The sequence below is a fragment of the Eriocheir sinensis genome, chromosome 27, assembly GCF_024679095.1.
Source record: "Eriocheir sinensis breed Jianghai 21 chromosome 27, ASM2467909v1, whole genome shotgun sequence".
In the NCBI taxonomy this organism is placed as follows: Eukaryota; Metazoa; Arthropoda; class Malacostraca; order Decapoda; family Varunidae; genus Eriocheir; species Eriocheir sinensis.
In genome coordinates this window covers 5,353,774-5,374,379 of record NC_066535.1, presented here as the reverse complement: position 1 = coordinate 5,374,379, position 20,606 = coordinate 5,353,774, and the positions used below count along the sequence as shown (strand labels likewise).

Here is a 20,606-nt window from a genome sequence, read left to right as displayed (position 1 = left end):
CCTCCTCCCTCTCCTCCTCCAAATCCACCTCCACCTGTCCTACTCCAGGTGAGGGGGCAGGTGTTGCGGTAAACAATTAGCCGCCTCGACTGGACACTGCTGCTGCCGCTACTATCGCTCAGGACATCAAAACGCCTCAGATAATCGCTCGCCTTCATCTTCCCGGGCGTCAGAGCAGCTCATGTCAGGCAAGGGGAAGGGGCTCGCTCTCTACTTCCCCCTAGACTTTTTTTCGCCCTTCCCTCCGGCCCCTCGTAGCAGCGTTCCCTGCTGATGGCTTTTTGTTATCAGGTGTGTATATAATGTTGGTGTTAGCGAGGTGTCAAGTCCATATTGAATTTTAGTGTCGCCGGGGATGTCATGTGCTTGTTGGAGATGGCGGAGATGAAGGCTGGAGTTCATCACACTCCTTTTTTAAACGGTCAGTTGTAGCGCTTACTGGCTATTGTTGCATAGTTACAAGACCGATGAACTCTCTCTCTCTCTCTCTCTCCCTCTCCCTTCTGGCTCTCTCTCTCCCTGGTAAAATAAATGAAGACACCAAACGTCTCTTCACAAATAATAGAGCGTATTGACGTCCCCGTGGCTGATAAGACATTTCTGGCCCCCACGAGCACCGGGCAGCCTCAGGACACATGCAAACACTAACAAAAACACACACACGGCGTTACCTGTTTCCAAGGCACACTCAGGATACTCGTGCAACACCGCCCTTCGCCTCGTCTACAACTTAGAATTACAGCAGCACCTTACGATTATTTTGAAGCTCAAATGATTATTCTCAGAGAAGCTTCTGATGGTGGAGAACAAAGGCGATGATGATGAATTAGTTTTAAATCAGGTTAATAAACGACTTAGACGCCTTGCTCTCGATCGCTCAAGAGGATATGCAATTTTTAGCCTCGACATATTTTATATCAGAGTTGCTTTCGGATGGAAGACAACGGTGACGAATATCATGTCTAGTTACATGATGTCTTCCTTGTGAAATATGGTTTGGTCGGGGCGGGGTATTTAGAATTACGTATTTTTCCTTCCTTAACGCTTTTAGGTTTATATCAATGCACGTGTTTATCAGTTAACTAATGTTTTCTTTTTCACGTATTTGAGCTACAGCAAAAAATGTTCACAAGCTGTTTTCAAGGGGAGGATGAAATTGAATTTTCTTCTAATACATCTAACTCATTTCAGGTGACCGTAGAAAGTTAAGAAAGTCTACCTATTCTTTCTTAGCAGACTTTGTCCGTTATCATCAAGGCACTCGTGGTCTGGGGAGCAGGAAGGAGAAGGCATCTGCAGCTGCCACAAGAATGTCACCCCCCCCGCCAGGCACCCCGATCCTTCCCCGCTCCCCCGTGCCGCGGCCAGCATTTGGCCTCACTAAGTGCCTTCTTTTACTTGCAAAGAATATGAAAGCCGTTTATGTAAATATAAAGAATAACAATTACGTGTACATTTGTTTTTCTCTCCCACTCTGGAATTCATGAACCACAATAATGTGTTCAGGGCGAGCTGAAAGAAAACAAAATACTTCCTCCACAATTTTACTTAGTATTTCGTAAAGAGAAGATTTTACTATATATATATATATATATATATATATATATATATATATATATATATATATATATATATATATATATATATATATATATATATATATATATATATATATATATATATATATATATATATATATATATATATATATATATATATATATATATATATATATATATATATATATATATATATATATATATATATATATATATATATATATATATATATATATATATATATATATATATATATATATATATATATATATATATAAAAATATAACACCACCTCGGTACTAATGAAAAGTTTCAGTTAGAGGGGTCGAAATAAGCTTGTCAATCGTATATGAAAGAAAAACAGTGTGTGTGTGTGTGTGTGTGTGTGTGTGTGTGTGTGTGTGTGTGTGTGTGTGTGTGTGTGTGTGTGTGTGTGTGTGTGTGTGTGTGTGTGTGTGTGTGTGTGTTTCAAGGTTCTGATGGATTGCCCCAGCCGTTCTGGCGTGCTGCCATCCCAGAGCTCATCTTTGATCCTAGAATCCGTGCGTGCGTGCGTGCGTGCGTGCGTGCGTGTGTGTGTGTGTGTGTGTGTGTGTGTGTGTGTGTGTGTGTGTGTGTGTGTGTGTGTGTGTGTTCCTGCTTGTCCACGCCTAATTGTGTTTTATGTGCTTGCGTCCAAAGGGTCAATCTATGCAAATGCGCTCAGCCATCATTCGTGTTACTATTTTCTTTATTGACGTGGTCCGATAGGTAATGGTTCTGCCTTAGCCGTCCTAAATGATGGATCCTCCTGCTGATACGCATATGATTGACGTTTTGTATGTAAATAACACAAATATTCTCTCTCTCTCTCTCTCTCTCTCTCTCTCTCTCTCTCTCTCTCTCTCTCTCTCTCTCTCTCTCTGTATGTGTATGTTTGTGTGTGTGTGTGTGTGTGTGTGTGTGTGTGTGTGTGTGTGTGTGTGTTTGAGTGTGTGTGCGCGCATAAATTTACACCCAAACACTCCAAGATAAACAGCCTCTTTGTTTCCCTTCAATATTTTTTTTTGTTTCATTTACTTATCACAACACTATTTTCTTTAACTCTCATTTACCACAACGAATATCTTTTAAACAACAAGAACTACAAAGAATACTGCCACTACTACTATTACTACTACTACTACTGCTACTACTTCTACTTCCACTACTACTACTACTACTATTACCTCTCTTACCAGTCCATAACCTTTCCCCTGTAACTCTACGTACATACCAACCAATACCTCGAAACCATGACTGTCGCTGTTTATTTAGTTCCTTCAAAAGTCATTTCCACACACCTGACGCCCAAACGACCCTGTCCTACCCCTCCTCGCACCACCACCACCACCACCACGCCCCCACCCCTCCCTCCCACCACCGCTGTCGTCGCCTCTGCACGGGTGATGGATAAGCTTCAGGATTACCAGCGCCAAGTTAACCGAACCGCGCGTGTCCTGGTTGTGTTGTGTGGCCGTGCTTGGCGTGGCAATGCGAGGAGGAGGAAGAAGAAGAGAGAGGGTGAAGAAAATTGAAGAAAGGAAGGAAGAAGAGGAAGAGGAGGAGGAAGAGGAGGAGGATGGCGACGGAGGTGAAGAAATGGAAGAAGAAAGAGGAGGAATATGGAAATGCAAGAAGGAAGAGGAAGATAGATGGTGATGAAGTTGAAGGAATGAAGGAAGGAAGAGGAGATTGAGGAGGAAGGAGGAGGAGGAGGATGGCGACGGAGTTGAAGAAACGAAGCAAGAAATGAGGTAAATGATGACCGTGAAGGGAAAGGAGGAGGCAGACAGCGAAGGAAGCAGGAAGGAAGAAAGAGAAGGATGAGCTAGAATTTAAAGAGGAGGAAGAAGGAGAAAGGGAACAAAGAGATGATTTCGAAAAAGAGGAAGGAAGACATGCGTACAGAGGAGAGCGAAGAGGGCAAAGAGGAATGGGAGGAAAAACTGGGAATACTGGAAGAGGAGCAGGAATTAGAAGGAGATTGAAGTGGAAGAGGAAAGGATTGGGAAAGGGACGAAAAACAAAGGAAGCGAGGATGAAGAGGAGGGATAGGAGGATGAAGAGGAGAAAAGGGAGATGGAGAAGCAGTTTAAGGAGAAGGAGAAGGAATGGGAAGGAGATAGAAGTGGAAGAAGAAAAAGAGTGGGAAAAGGAAGAAAGACAAAGGGGAGGATGAAAATTAATGGAGGGGCAGGAGGAGGAAGAGAAGGAAAGAGTTGAAAGAGCTGTTTAAGGCTCCGTCGTCTCCCACGCAAGCACCGACTTTCCTTATAGGTGTGGGCGCCATCACGACTCTCCTCCTCCCTTGATTTCCTCTCATTTCCCCTCATCGTTTATTCCGGAAAGGGGGGGCAAGGGAGGGGGTGTAAAGGGGGGGCGGGGAAGAGGAGGGGACACACACACACACACACACACACACACACACACACAGACACACACACACACATTTTTTAGGGCAAAGTGTGTGTGTGTGTGTGTGTGTGTGTGTGTGTGTGTGTGTGTGTGTGTATGTGTGTGTGTGTGTGTGTGTGTGTGTGTGTATATAATTCACCACGGCCTGATCACGAGTTGGACTCGCTTTCGCCAGCAGGTACCCTCCCGACGTGAGCAAGTGCCCATTATTGTCGATCTCTGTGTGTGTGTGTGTAAAAGATGGTCTTCTTGACGACCTTGAGAAGGTTAGTAGACAAGGATCATGCCGGAGGAAAAGAAGGAGAACGAGGAGACGGACGAGGAGGAGGAGGAGGAGGAGGAGGAGGAGGAGGAGGAGGAGGACGTAGAAGGTAAAGTAGAGAAGAAGGATAAAGAGAAAAAAAACTAGAAGGATGTTGATGAGGATAAAAAGAAGGATGATGATGAAGAGGAAGAGAAAGAGAGTGAGAAGAAGGAGGATGAGAGAAGAAGAATTCACAGTCGTCTTTAGTCAGTCACTCAGGTAAACACCGTCACCTCACTCATCCAATTATCACCTCTCGTCACTCCTCGTTTCCACTGCTCGTTATCCGCATCGACCCGTGCACGCTAACGGCCACGTAGCACAAGAACCACTAATACTGGACCACGTCTGGCATATTATTCTGGTCTCGTAATGTAATGTAAGTATACCCCAGCGATCTTGTTTTTTGCCTTTTTACATTCCCGTTTTAGGTTTTACTTCCTGGATCGATTCAAGATAACGCAAAGAGTGTTCCATGATTATTTTCTTCGATTGCTGGTGAATGTTCAAGCAGAGTTTTTACAAGGTTTTACGAAGCCAAAGTAGATCCTAAACTCCAATACGACATCTGCTGATTATTATTTCTCGATGGTTGGTGGTGCAGTTAAACTTTTTATCGATGTGAGTACTGTTGTAATGGACCTACTTCTGTCAGTAGTGGATACTAGTTTTGTTTCGTATCGTTTTGGGAAGGTATGTGCATGCGTGTGTGCGTCAGCCTTCCATTATTCTCTCTCCTGATCATCTCCAGCAGCCTCGTTATCAAAGTTCAGTTGATCGCGCTGCAAAGACCTCGTCCCACGTCCTCTTTTTTTCCACCTCTCTCTACCATCACTTCTCTCACCCTTCCCAACCCGCTACCCTCATCCATCCCTTATGCACGCACCTGCCACAAATACTACACGTTAGAGAGTTATTTCTTAAATTTCTTTACAAAATTAACACAGCCATACATCCGTTAACACGTGACTGGTTCCTGCCTTCGAAATCATGTTTTTTATTAATCTGAGATTGATGCTTTTATATCTTTTTAATGCAGACACGTTAACATTTTAGGAATATGAAAAGTAAAACACATTCTAGGGATAGTAACATATTCTTTACACTCACCTATCGACCGTGTTTCATGACAGGTCGTGGAATACATGTTATGGGCCAGTGCTTCTTATATATATTTTTTAATTGACTCGAACATCCATCCTCTCCTTTACTGCCACCAATGGAAAGCTCCTCTAGACGTCACAAACTGATCCCAGCTACACTGTGTTATTTGGCAGTGGTGTACCCCTTATGGCACACTTATTCAATCTTCAGTAACCTTTAATCTTATCTAAACGGCCATTTACACCCTCTACACTTTATAGGAAGAAAAGGTTTGAGACTTTTATTTATGTACCCGGCACAAGAACCCCCTGAAATCCACCCACGGAGCCATGAACCCCAGAACCCATCAAACCCGGTGTTAAATACGAGTGCGTCTCTGTTGTAGCTGTCAGCGTAACTTTATCTGCGGCAATTTACACTACGATTGGACCCACGTCAGCTGAGCATCGTGCGCGGTGGTCCGATTCGTTGTGAAGTGACTGACAAGACGCTGTTTTGGCCGCATGTGGCACCATCCCATTAGACAACACTCCTTAAGCCTTTTTTCACCTCCAGCCTTATCAATCAGGCCCCGATCCGCTCCCTCCCTCCGCGCGCTATCTTATCCACTAACTGTAGCTTCGTGTTCGCCATCCAGTTATCGCGTTTATCAGTGCTCTATCAGCGAGGAGCAAGGCAGCGGTTTCGTGGTAGCCAAGACAGGTTGCCTCTGATGGAAAGCCTGCACACACTATTATTCTCTCTTCTCTCTTCTCTCTCTCTCTCTCTCTCTCTCTCTCTCTCTCTCTCTCTCTCTCTCGGTATTTTAAATCAAATATTGTATTCCGCATAGTAGAGAGCTTGAAAAACGCTGTATAGGGAGATGGACTGGATGTATGTGTGCGTGTGTGCGTGTGCGTGTGTGTGTGTGTGTGTGTGTGTGTGTGTGTGTGTGTGTTGTAAGGACTCTGAGCGGGTATGAATCACCCTAATTATGTCGTTTGTTTGTTTGTCACTCTGTTTTGTGTTTTACTTGCCCTCCATTCTCGCCTCCCGCACGCCAGGAATACTGAGTTCTGAGGCGACTGACAGCAAGGGGCGAGAAGACGATGCTGAGAGGTCTGGAGAGGTGCGGGAGAGAGATGAGGAGGCTGGCCAGGTTAAAAAGGTAGATGGAGGAGGTGTGAAAGAGAAACTGAGGCTGTGGAAAGGTGCGGAGAGAGAGAGAGATGAGGAGGCTGGCCAGGTTAAAAAGGTAGATGGAGGAGGTGTGAAAGAGAAACTGAGGCTGTGGAAAGGTGCGGAGAGAGAGAGATGAGGAGGCTGGGCAGGTTAAGAAAGGTAGATTGATGGAGGAAGTGTACGAGTGAGTGCAGGTGATATGAAAAGGCGAATGTGAAAGGTGTGGAGAGAGATGAGAAAGCTGGGCAGGTGAGGAAAGGTGGAAAGGTGGTTAGGAGAGCTGTGGACGAGTGGGTCATGAATGTCTAAGTGAATGGAGGGAGTATAAAAAGGAACTGAACATATGGAAGAGTACGTGGAGGTAAGAGCGAAAAAAAACAATTATAGATAAGCGTTGATGAGTTTACTTATTTGAAAGGAATAGATATGGATGAATATATGTGGATGAATGCGTGTGGAGTTTAAAAGGTATCAAAGTGAAGAAATTAAGGCTCTATAGTGGTCTTTGTGTATATGGATTAAAGATGGCTCGTGTGGGAATCTTGTGTAAGTGAAAAATAGATAGTACGACCTCGGAACAAAAATAGTAAGAAAAAAAATGGTGGTCGTTTCTAATCACACAACTCTCTCTCTCTTTACCAGTAACCAAAAAAAAAAAAAAAATGGTAATAAAATTCTCAACACTGATTTCCCTTCTCGCACAATTTCCATATATAGCAAACGATAACTTTCTCCTTAAAAAACACACACAACAAAGATTAGATCAACCAGGATCAACGGACGTCTCATATTCTTACGTGCAAACATTTCCAAAACTCGCCTAAATTTAAGATCGGCTCCAGGGCTTCATCTCCAGCCAATAACAGCCTTGTAATAGAATGATTTGGACGGCGTATAAAAAGATCCCGTATTAACAAGGCCGCCGCCCACACAAAAACCGTTCCGGATACACAATTAGACAGACAATTTACGCAGCGGCGGCCACATTTTCCTGTACACTCGCTGATTGAGGGAAGAAGAATCTGGACAAAAAACAGGTACAGGCAGCGTCGGTGGGCCTGTTCTGATCAGCAAATAGTGGAGGCCTCGGGGCAACAACTGATACCTTCCATTACGGAGCACTCAAGGCGAGGCTCCGGTCATCTGGCGGCGAAAGCGAGTTCAGTAATAATGAATGTCCAGTTTGCCTCCTTAGCTTTTACTTTACGATTATTCGATCCCACATCATTTTCAGGGCATTCTGTGATCCACTAAAGATCCAGCCACGATCAACAAAGCGAATTAATTGGTTTTCCACGGTACTTATTCTGAACTCAACATTTTTCAACTCCATTTTCACGTTTGTGCAATCAGTGTGTGGCTTATGATGCTACTAAAATTCGCATACTAATTTTGTAATATAATATAGGCAGTTAAATGTAAAGGAAATAATACATGAATGTGAAAGACGATAAATTAACTTCAACCAAAAATGTGAAATTAACTAAAACTATAAGTGTAATTTTTCTTCCTCGCTGTCACTACATCGCTGGTGTCTTCTGCTGTTCCTTTAGTCATGTATTTTTACCTGGAGCTTACAGCCATCCATCCTGTCAGCCCTCCTCCCAGACAAACTGACAACCGGTCTACTAACATGTCTGTCCGTCTCTGTCTGTCTATCTGCGTGCCTGTCACTTTGTCTGTTTCTATTCTCTCTTTCCCATAAATCTTTTCCCACTGAACATTAAGAAACTTGCAGAGGTTGAGGTCGCCATTCTATTTTTTTCATTACCCCGGACCATAATGGCAGCCCTGGCGTTAATAGGCGCGTCACGAAGGAGCGAGCCTGTGATCAATTACCTGATTATCGCCGTTTGAGTGGACACCCGCGCATTATTGCCCGACACGGAATCCTAAACTTCAGAATCTCTTTGCTGCATGACTTCTCCGCCCCAAGAAGAGAACCGGATACTAATCAATTGCTAAGATACTCGAACATGCCTAAACATCCACAATTAGTGACAGAAACATCAATTAAGATACAGCGGATGGTAGGGAGGCAAGCACGGATGAATGAACAGGTAACTCTGGTCTCAGGTGAGTGTCCCGACGGCAATCATAAATAACTTCAACTTGAATTGTTATAAAACGTTCAAATGCCCCACGACAGAGTTACTCATTTAATTACTTATTCATAACCATCACATACATTATCTGCGGCAATACTTCAAACTTCGGGTACGCATGACTGCCGCCGCCCGGGAGTCATGCAGGACGCAGGGTTGGGCGGCGCGAAGGTGCACATCGCGAGAATTTACGATCCGTTATCACTTACAGGTCCCGGCAAGAGGTCACCGATGATTCTTGGAGTTAGATCAACCAACCCTACGACCCCTCCCTCACCTGTTCTCTGCCTCCTCTTTCTTCTGTTCTCCATCACGAAACTTCCCATCCCCTCCAATTCGCCACTACTGCTTTGCATGCTTTTTTCTCCAGACCTGATACAACCTCCTCCATGCCAGCATTTCATACCACGCCTCCGTATACCTGCACACTTTGCCCTGCTTCATGCCATATATACCTATATATATATATATATATATATATATATATATATATATATATATATATATATATATATATATATATATATATATATATATATATATATATATATATATATATATATATATATATATATATATATATATATATATATATATATATATATATATATATATATATATATATATATATATATATATATATATATATATATATATATATATATATATATATATATATATATATATATATATATATATATATATTGATGGTCGGCCCAGCCCGTTCTGGCGCAGGCGAGTGTTTTATAGTGGCGCCATCTTGCATTGGCTCATGCTGCCCCCGGAACTCGTTCTTGATCCTTGGACGGCTTCAGAGTCCGGGTTGATGGGTGGTCTTCAGGACAGCATGTGGCGTCGTCCATCACGCGGTGAATGTGAGCCCAGTACGCTACCACCATATATATATATATATATATATATATATATATATATATATATATATATATATATATATATATATATATATATATATATATATATATATATATATATATATATATATATATATATATATATATATATATATATATATATATATATATATATATATATATATATATATATATATATATATATAAACTTCTTACGTGAAGATTCTTGGTAATTACTGGCGTGTTACATACTCATGTTGTTTTAGTGGATGGATGAGTATCCCCTGACTCCTCTTGTCCCCCCTTCCTGGCCCACCACCTCTCCTGCAGCACCAGCCTTCCAGGGACTCCTGCAATTACCCCCCCACCCCTTGTGCCCCCTCATCCTTTCCATGCCCTCCACGGTGCCTCCCGCCCCTTACGGCACCTCCCACAAACCTGTCCACACCTGGCTGGCCTCGTCTCAGGTGCCGTGCCTCATTAACATGCCTTTACAGAGCCTCCAGTCTCGTTCGTACCCTTGTTGGGACTATTTTTGCGCATTATCACCGACAAGGAAGAGCTTCTAACGCGCCAACACGGGAACTGTTAATATTTATACACTTCATTTTGCTTCTCATTGCCTATATATATATATATATATATATATATATATATATATATATATATATATATATATATATATATATATATATATATATATATATATATATATATATATATATATGTCTGCCTATATATATATATATATATATATATATATATATATATATATATATATATATATATATATATATATATATATATATATATATATATATATATATATATATATATATATATATATATATATATATATATATATATATATATATATATATATATATATATATATATATATATATATATATATATATATATATATATATATATATATATATATATATATATATATATATATATATATATATATATATATATATTACGTCTTCACATAGAGATGAGGGTGTCTTCTTCGGCCAATGTTTTCAACGCGTGGCCGCCGAGCCGCCGATGCAGCGCCGTGACAGAGTGGTGCGCGCCACGCGAGGCAGTCATCCATCAGGGGCGCCACGGAGGTGCCTCTGGCGTCTCGTGTGTAAACAACGGCGCCGCTGCTGCCCTCGCCACCTTATCACGCAGCATCAAGAACAATCCAGCACCTCTCCCTGACCTCCTCCACCTCCACCTCCACCACCACCACAACCACAGCCACTACCACCGCCACCTCCACCTCCACCTCTTCCCTCTCCTCCTGCATATTCCACAACCCCCCATCCCTCCATCCCCACTACTTATCCCCCGCCCATCTCCGTCCCCAGCAATCCATCACCTCGATTAATTGCTTCAATCGCTTTGCCTCCCAGGCGTCCCTGTGATCAGCCCGGCCGCCTCTCCGCCCTAACCTTATAATTACATGCAAAGTTGTCGATCAGTTTGGCTGCGTTGACGGTGACGTGTAGAGGTGAGGAGGGGGGGTGAGGGTGTTGTGGAGGGGAGGGGTGAGGGGTGTGAAGGATTATTAGAAGAGGCAAGGATAGGTGAGGGCTGAAGAGTGGCGTGCAAGGGCTGGCTGGACGAGGGTGGTACATACATACATACATACACAAGGGCAGCGAAGAAAGGCTTGTAGGGAGTAGAAGGTAATGGGGTAATTATATAGGTCTGATGGCTTGAAATGTAGTGCAATGGCCTGATGGGAAAAGGGGCAAGGGAGTGACAGGAAAAAGTGAGGTAATTGTTGGTTCTATGGAAGTGTGAATGGGAGGTGGTTGTGATAATGGGCGGCGTCCGGGATATGTATGGGTGGTAAGATGAGGGACCGAGGTGGGTGGTGTAGAGGAAGATTAGGTCGTGATGTGTGGTGTACGGGCGAAGTAGGTGTTGATGGAGACAATGAGCGTGTGGCAAAAACAAAGAGCGCGACATTAAGAATAAACGAGGGACATCAACGCGACATTTATCACGCATAGCAGGTCCAGACAACGTGGCGTGTGTGTGCTGGCGAAGGTGGTGTTGAGGGAGGGAGCTGAGGCGTGTAGTAAAGATGAGAAACAGCTCGATGATAAAAATATATGAAAAAAGAAACCCAGTAAATGAATATCTTAATAGGTCCAAGCAGTAGCCGATGAGTTGGGTGTTAGATTACTTATTTACTTATTTTAATGGAAAAGGAGACAAAGGTATATGAACAAAATAATCAAGAAAACGCAACGCTTACAAAGACTATAGAAGCCACAAAATATAATTAATACAGTGTCAGAAGTGCCTTTGTGCTCCACCTTGATTTATATAAGTATTCAATCACTATAAATCACAGACACATAGGAACGAGGTGCCTTCCTGCCTTTCAGTCGGTTACAGCGATGAATTTTATAGCGCTGTGCCACGTATAGGAAATGTTCATCCCTTCATTTGCAGGATTTTACGTTTTACTGGTATAAGGAAAAAAATGAGCGGAGGTATGAAAATTAATACTGTAGATAAGGAACGTTTAGTAATTCTATTTTTTGGGGGTAATATTAAATTTCATGCGCCAGTTTAGTTTTAATTTGTATTTGTTTCTTAAATGTGCGTATACTGGTGACTGGAATGTTGGTGCCCGTACAGACTGGTGAGTAAACTAACGATGAACGAAATAAAAATAAATGAGTGAAATAAGAGATAAAAGGAAATCAAATGAAAAAGGAAACGAAAAAGTATCATAAATCACAATGCAGACACAATATCAGAGTGTTAGAGAACGCCAAGGGTAAGGAAGCGATACTGGGTGACTGGGTGAGCGCTGGGGAGAGATACTTTTAGGGGGACGAGAAGGGGGGCCGGAGAGAAATCAGGCATCAGGAGGGGGTAATAGGGGGGGACGAAGGGAAAGAAGAGCCTAATAATCGTGGCCTGAGCGGTGCTGATGGTTACCGATACACGGGTCAGCCTCTTTTGTCTGGAGCTGACTTATGACCAGGGGGGGGAAGAAGGGGAAGGAGGGAGGGGGAGGGCCATCCTTTTTGCCCAATTTTAGAGTGAATCGCCAAGATCAGCCTTAATCCGTAGAAGCGAGAGGGAGAGAAAATTACCTTGATATGGACGAAAACAAAGGAAGGGAGGAGACGGGAAGGCTGGAAGGACGTGGGTGTGGTGTTGCGTGGCGTGTGTGAGAGAACGAGAGAAAAAGAGGGAAAGAGAGAAAAAAATAAACATGATTAGTCCCAGCATCAAGTCACAAGGAGTTCTCTAAAGCGTAAACTAAAGCCTCAAGCGCTGGTCTTTCGTCTCATAGGAACAGTGAGGAGAGAGGAAAAGAGAAAGAGAAAGAGAGAGAAGGAAAAAAAAGACATGATTAACCTCAGCATTAACGTGTAGGAGTTATCTAAAGCCTCAAGCGCTGGTCTTTCGTTTAGTTGAAATAGAGAAAGGTGGAAAAAATGAGAAAAACAAACTAAGTGACCAAACAAAACAGCACAAAAGAAACACAGAAAACCACGCCATATAATCCTCCTTCCCCTCCTCCTTCCTCCCATCCTTCCCTCTCCTCAGAAACAGAGAAGGGAGGAAAAAAATAAAAAATAAACCAGGTGACGAATCGAAAAAGCACATACAAACAAATATGCAACAAACAAGCGTCATGTACACCCCCCTTCCCTCCCCTTCCCCCTTCCCTCTCTTCCTAACCACCGGCAGGATACATAATTATCTCGTTTAGGAGTGAATTACCTGCGACACAAGGGCAACTCGGGGGCTCTATTCCTCTTTCCTTTTTTTCATTCCACTCCTATCGTGCGGAGGCTCAGGTTTCCGCGGGTGACGTGTGTATCGGCGAAGGTCGTGAGGGGCAGGGGAGAGGCGGAGGAAATGGAGGGAAGGAGAAGGTGGCTGGCAGGCAAGAAGGGGGTGGATGGAGGGAATGTGAGTTGAGGTTGGTAGAAAGGGAACGGGTGGAAGTAAGAGGAGGAGGTGGAGTATACTAAGTGGAAAGCTGAAGAGGAATGGACGAAAGGATAGCAAGGAAATGTAGCCTAGAGGGTGATGATGGAAATGTGTAGAGGAATGGAGAGATGAAGGGAGAGGAAAAGTGTCTCTGTGAAGCGGAGGAAAAGAAGGGATGTAGGATAGGACGGGAGGAACGGAAGAAACTAAGAGAAAGGGAGAGGTGAGAGGGAGGTGAGTGGGGTGAGGGGAATGGAATAGAGAAAGAGAATAAGGGGTAGAATGGAGGGAAGAAGAGGAACAGGAGACGAGGAGAAAGGAGATGTAAGAAAGGAGAATGTAAAGGGGAGATGAAAGGAGAGGTGATTTGAGGTGGTTGGGGGCCAGGGGAGGAGCTGGGAGGGAAGGGCCAAGGCATGGGTTGTTGCTGTCTGCGGGTGGACGCCACAGACAAAGATTAGTGTTGGTTCTCGCGCTGCGCTGTACCGCCTCAAGACCGACAGAGAGCGGCGCCGTCCACGCCAAGCTCGCTGGGGCCATAATGCAGGGCCATATATGTCAGCGAGACGGCTTATGATCCTTAGGGGAATCTATGTTGAGGATGAATGTATTAGCCTCGAGAGGAGCACGGCAAGCTGCGTCTCCTAATAACTCAGTCCTTTATCAGGCAAACACGGCAATGCTTACTCTCGAAGAAAACATCCATTCTCTGAGAAATGTACCCGCGCCTAATGTATGCGCCCAGCCCTGTCCGTCTTTCTACAGGCAATACTAAAATAAATTAAATGTATAATAAATAAAAAAAATATATTAAAAAATAAATGCATATACATTTTACGTTTCCATTTAATGAATTAATATAAATATGATTGTCATTTATTTTGGTACTGCGTGAACGCTCGTGGATGTTAAGGGTTAGTTGTCCTGTTCATACACAACTTTTCTTCCCGAATTGTTACTTGAGAAAGTGACCTGCACGGTCTCCAACTTAGTGAATCACAGGATTATTTTTTTTACTGGAAAACATTTCTTAAACTGTTTTAGTTTCACACGTAGGCAAGATTTACAGCCCACATTTCATATGACGTTTACAGAAGTCAAGATGTCGTTTTCACATTACAAAAATATGATGAATAAATTTCAAACAACTGAGTCTTCTAAGTTTCAAATATCATTACTGGCCCTACCTGGACAGGCCATCCTGCAGGTGTGTGAGTCCAGCTCGGCGGCGGGGTGGCGGCAGGGACGGGGAGGCGCGGCGAGGCGAGGCGTGGCGTGTGTGATGCTATCTGGGCCGAGGCATGTGCGAGGCGAGGCTCCGTGAGGGGCGTGCTGGGCCGGGCAAGTGTGGGCTGCTGTCACCTGAAATAGGGATGAAGGTATGTCAGGCGTGATGTGCTCCTTTTCTCCTGTCGCATCGAGATCCTAAATGACATTTTCTAACTTTCACTACGACGAACCCTTTTCAGCTTTGCTCAGCTTAACGTCACCCAGCTAGAACGATAGATATGAACTAAAACATGCACAGCAAATCATAAAGTCACACGTCGTTTTAAACATTAGCCCGATCTTATCTTGACAGGTTTTAAACCACACGTTCAAATGATATCAACGCAAGAGCTCATTTTGTGCAAGGATACCATAAAATAAACCTCAAAGACATTGGCTTCTGGCATTACTGAAAAAAATATAGCAGTACAAATATAAGAGAATAAAGGACACAGGTTTTACTTGTGCAATGAATCTGCTTTGGCGTCCACATTTTCAAACGGAACACAAGTATGGAGCTGTTCTACGTTTGGGCCCACTACGACTTAATGGGCCTCTGCTCCACCAGGGTAAAGGATAAAATAAATGCTAATAAAAGAAATACAACTAACAGCATTGCCCAACTAAGACCAGGCAGCATTTTTACCAAAGGAGGACATTAGATTGCAACAGAACAACACTCTAAATCCAAGTATACAAAATAAGAGCTAACTTTTTTTCGTTTTTTCCATACCAAATAAAGGTTATCTACATATTTTTTTTTATTACCTAAACTAGCACTAATATTTACAATTCTACTACCGCTACTACCACAACAACTACTACTACTGCTGTTACTACTACTGCTACTACTACCACTACTACTGCTACCAGTACCACCACTACTACTACTACTGCTACTCTACTACACAACTAACACCCCACCCCCACCCTGCACACATATAAGCCCTTTCCGAAGCGTCCGGCATAGCACAGAAGCTTGTCACCCCCGCCTCGTAGCAGGTTCTGTCGTTACTCGCCGACATTCCCTCGACGCTGCTCACAATACCCGGCGAGTCACCTGCCGAGGCATTTCCTTGTAGACAGGAGCTGGATGGAAGCAAACGCAGACAAATAAATGGTGTCTCTTTGCGTCCCCATCCATTTAGAGAAGATCACACTCCTCTTTTGGCGGCGATCACTCGACTCGTTCTCGTTTTTCTTTTTTTTTAAGTGGAAGTTCATTTTTTGTTCCGCTTTTCCTTTAGCGTCGCTTCCTTTTTTAGTAACTGCGTGATAGATGAGTTAGTGTGTGGCTAATAATGTACATCTAATGAATTTCACAAGTCCTATGCCAGCTTTCAATTATACCTGTGTGTGTGTGTGTGTGTGTGTGTGTGTGTGTGTGTGTGTGTGTGTGTGTGTGTGTGTGTGTGTGCGTGCAGAAATAATTCGAAACATCAAATTCTAGAATCAGTGTAGTTATAGCAGTGGTAGTAGCGGTGGTGATGGTGGTGGTGGTAGTGATGGTGGTGGTGGTGGTAGTGATGGTGGTGGTGGTGGAGGTAGTGTTGGTAGAGGTGGTGGTGGTCAAGTGGTGGCGCTACGAGAAATAAAATGAAAAAAAGTAACAAGAGTAACAATAACAATAAACCATTGACACACAGCGATACGAACATCACAACTCAAAGAAGCAGGAAGGGAGACTCGGCGGAACGAATAAATGGCTGGCCGAAGTGTCTGAGAAAGGCCACTAATCACGGGGAAGGAGGGAGGGAGGAAGGGAGGGAGGGGAGGAAGGAAGGAAGGAAGGAAGGCAAGAGAGAAGGAAGGAGGGAAAGAATTAAGGAAGAAAAAGGAAGAAAGAAAGAAAGAAAGGAAGGAAGGAGGAACGGAAGGAGGAAAGGAAGGAAGGAAGGAAAGAAAGAACGAACAGACGAACGAACGAACGAAGCAACCAAGCAACCATCCAACCACCGAATGAAGGAACCAAGGAGTCCGACGCCAGATCACGGATATGCAAAAATAGGATACGCAAGAAAGGGAAACTGAAACGGAAAAGGGAGGTGAGGTTGTGTTTTCTTTAGTTATGAATAGCGAGACAAAGAAAGACAGAAAGTAAAAGTGTATACGAAAGATGATAAAGTAGGAGACAAAATAAAAAAAAAACGATATTAAAACAAAACCAAGGAGAAAAAAAAACACGCCGTAAAGGTAGAGATGGAGGAAGGCGAAGATCGTGGAGGAGAGGAGGAGGACACACACACACACACACACACACACACACACACACACACACACACACACATATTAATATAATGGTTTATCTCAAGTTAAGAGGGCGACGCTCTGCCCCGGACAGGGTATATACAACGCCTGAGTAATAGCAGCGACGATAAGGGAGGCGACAAGCTGAGAAACAACTCGCTCGCCCAACGATACTGAGCGCCGCGAAGTAGCTCAGAGGACAGGCGGGGAGGGGCGGGGAGGGCGACACCAGCACCGGCAGCGAGGGAGGGAGGGAGGGAGCGTCTGATGGGTGGGGTGTCGCAAGGGTCGAGGGCACAGTTATACAGGCGACACCTCAGACCGATAGCGGAGGACGACCTATGGGTATGGTGAGGCCTGTAAAGTTTGTGTTATGGAGAGCCTGGAATATGAGGGAAAAGGAACCTTCGTCGTCGTCAGAAAAGTAAGGAAAGGGCCGTTCAAAAATGGTTGCGTCAGTAAAGATTCTGTTATGGAGAGACTGAAAAGTAAAAATATAAGAGAAGGATTTGCAGGAAAAGGTTAAGGCCGTAAAATTTGACAAAGACTAAAATTGATTATAATAGTAATGAAGGAGCACATTAACACTAGCATATTAATAAAGGAGAGGGACTTAAATAGTTACCCCTTATGGGATTTGGTATGAAGAGACAGAAATATGAAGGAATACACATACATTGTCGTGAAAATATAAAAATAACTAACTAAACTCATAATATATGTGTTATATCCACGGAGACCGAAGGCTCTAGTCTAGTGGAAAGCTAACCATATATAATTCCCAGCATACAGACCGAAGTGAACAGGAAATGATATACACACTTGTACTGCCAGCCGCAAATAGAGAGATAAAAGTAAAAACACACAAGATGATCAGCAAAATGAAGAAAAATAACAAACTAAAATGGATAACATCTTGAAGTTAAAAAAAAATGGAGAGACCGCAACATAAAAGAATAATGATGCTTTACTTCCGTGGAAATTAAAGGCTCTGGGTAAAAGTTAATTAGGTGAGGTTCCCGGCACAGACAAAAGTATACAGGAAAAAAAATATACATACATAGACAGCCAGCCACAAAGATACAAATAAAGTCAAAGCCATGGAGGTTTCAGAGCAGAGGCGTGGTTAGTTAGGCAACATTACCATCATCCCGACACGAGGCGAAGGATGGCCTCGATGCAAATGGTAAAGCTCATCAAAAACGTCACATGAAGAACTGGCAGGAGGGTTCTTAGCCGTGATGAATGGTGACTAAATGGTTAAGGAGTGAACGATGTAATGAAGAGATACGCATTCAGGTGTGAGGATGAAGAGGAGGAGGAGGAGGAGGGGAAGGAGGAGGAGGTAGCGGTCGTGGAGGTAGTGGTCGTGGGTTCCTGGGCGCCCTGTGAAGATGTCCCGCGGGTGATGTATAGGGCTGCGGCAGGTGTGAGGTCTCCATTACGCCCTTATCTCAGGTGCGGTAATGTCTTTGCGGGCGTGAGGGTCAGAAGTGTGGGTTGTTCAGGTCCCTCGGCGGCTCCCTCGCGGATGAGAAATTGTGGTAACGTGAGATTGGTTCTGAAGGGTTGATAGTATTGGGATTAATGGAGGGGGGCCTTGGTTGTTTTCTGTGTGTGTGTGTGTGTGTGTGTGTGTCTGAGGAACAAGACACACACACACACACACACACACACACACACACACAAAACACACTCTACGGGACTGGAACATAAAACACAAACACCCAAGACAACCACCACCATCACCACACCCGCCAGCGACAAAAGAAGTTAGGGCACTCTCTTAATACTGGGCGTGTTATGGATGGCGCGTCTTCTGTGGCTTGTGTTTGAAGCGCGTGGGGGCGTAATTATCTCAGCTGCCTTAATACCATAGCATCGAGAAGTGTGTGACGTCACTGGAGCGTGTGACGTCTGGGGGCGGCCGGTGGTGGGGTCGGCCGGGGGTGCTCTGAGATGTGTTCAGTGCAGCCTCCGCCCCCGTACCGCGTGGAGGTGACGGCCTTGCTCCCTCACTCTCTTGGATTATTACTTGGTGTCGCGTTGAAACTTTCTGCCTCCAGTAAGCATTCCCGACATTGAGATTGATCCATATTGAAGTTTAATATTTACCTGTTTACACTTAATATAACTTATGAAATGTCACTTTAATGTATCAGGGGTGTTCAACTGTGTTCTTGCAAGGAATGAACAGGTTAATGAAGTCTAAAACTTTCCGCAGGAACGGAGGTGGTGATGGTGACACCTCTCCGTATTTTTCCGCGTATCTTGAAGAACACTGAAAGGCAACGAGCTACGAAGGACAGACGAGACACTCCACGCCCAGCCACACGAGGAGCAGAAAGCAGACACTCTAAGGGGTTCAAACTCACGCGCGAGGGACTCTATTCTTTCGGGACGAGGACCAGCGGGAAACTGTCCGCAGCGCGCCATCGACCCGCCAGACAATTGTGCAAATTAGAAGTGGTCATCTGTTGTGTTTATCGGCGGTCGGTAAGCCAAACCAGTCAATCGCTCCAATCAGGTGTAGGTGTCGGCCATGCCAATCGGTCTTGCCGGCAAATCGTGCCAATCAGCTTTACAAATGAGCTGCAGTGATCAGCCGGGCCCATCGCTCCTGTCAAATAGCCGCGCCACGACACCCATCACGCCCGCTGATTGAACAGAGCCGGGCCCGCGCCTAAGAGATTACTGGGCGAGGGAGGAAAAGGATGGTGAAGGAGCCGTAATGGGCTCTTTGTGGCGGGGGAAAGAATGAACCAGTACTGTGAGATGAACAACTGAAGGAAATTTATACAATTATGTGAGAAAAACGTGAAAGTGCACTTGAAAGTTGCATTTCCTGGTAATAATTTCTCGTGATAAATATACTGATAGAACAACGTAAAAAGTACAAAACGTAAACTATAAATTAAGAAATGAAAATAAACTATAAATGGAAGTGTGCATAAAAAAGTTTAAGACGTTAGTTATGGTGTTTTTCACAGTATTTTATAGTGACTGATTTTTCTGCAATTTTTACATTTAAAAGTGCAAGAACGTTCATAGGGAAATAAATTTCACTGTAATAACTAAAGTGACGACTCTTTTAAGTATAGTCGGTGACGCCGAAACAAGCCGCTTGTTCTACCTATCAAAGACAAATCTGCCATGATTGGTGAGAGGAAACGAGTGTTGAACAAAATCACTTTTACGATGGAACAAAACAGTACAATGGTGCCTCACACGGAGTCATCGGCCGCCGTTTCTGCCAGTTGTAGCAGCAATCATATTGGTCGCCGAGGCTCGTCGAAAACCACTGACAAGTATAGTCTCCGCCCGAGAACTGTTGTCCGGAGGCTACAACAGGTGGACAGGAGTCGAGATACGAGCAGCTTCAAGACAAGTGAACCGAAAGCCTCCAAGTCAAGGCCGCCGCCACTGTCAAAGTATCGCCGCAAGACAGCCAACGCCCGAGAGAGGCACCGCATGAAGGAGATCAACGACGCCTTTGAGACGCTGCGCCGTATTCTGCCAGACTTCTGCAGCAGCAGAGTGGTGGCCGCGTCCACCATGACCAAGATCACAACTCTGCGGCTGGCGG

At 44.0% G+C, this 20,606-nt stretch overlaps 1 protein-coding gene and 1 long non-coding RNA gene across 2 annotated transcripts in view; one reads left to right on the top strand and one right to left on the bottom strand.

Annotated features, from left to right (window-relative positions):
- The window catches only part of LOC127004033 (uncharacterized), a 200,395-nt gene that overhangs the window by 40,490 nt on the left and 139,299 nt on the right, over positions 1–20,606 (bottom strand). Inside the window, exon 3 of the long non-coding RNA XR_007757579.1 lies at positions 14,692–14,866. This is a non-coding gene — a long non-coding RNA (uncharacterized LOC127004033). The remainder of the gene's footprint in view (positions 1–14,691; positions 14,867–20,606) is intronic.
- The window catches only part of LOC127004032 (helix-loop-helix protein delilah-like), a 2,822-nt gene continuing 1,213 nt past the window's right edge, over positions 18,998–20,606 (top strand). The window contains exons 1-2 of the mRNA XM_050871262.1: positions 18,998–19,085; positions 19,245–20,606. The exon at positions 19,245–20,606 is cut by the window's right edge and continues 1,213 nt beyond it. Of these exons, the coding sequence (XP_050727219.1) occupies positions 20,174–20,606 (433 nt within the window). The 5' untranslated portion in view covers positions 18,998–19,085; positions 19,245–20,173. The remainder of the gene's footprint in view (positions 19,086–19,244) is intronic.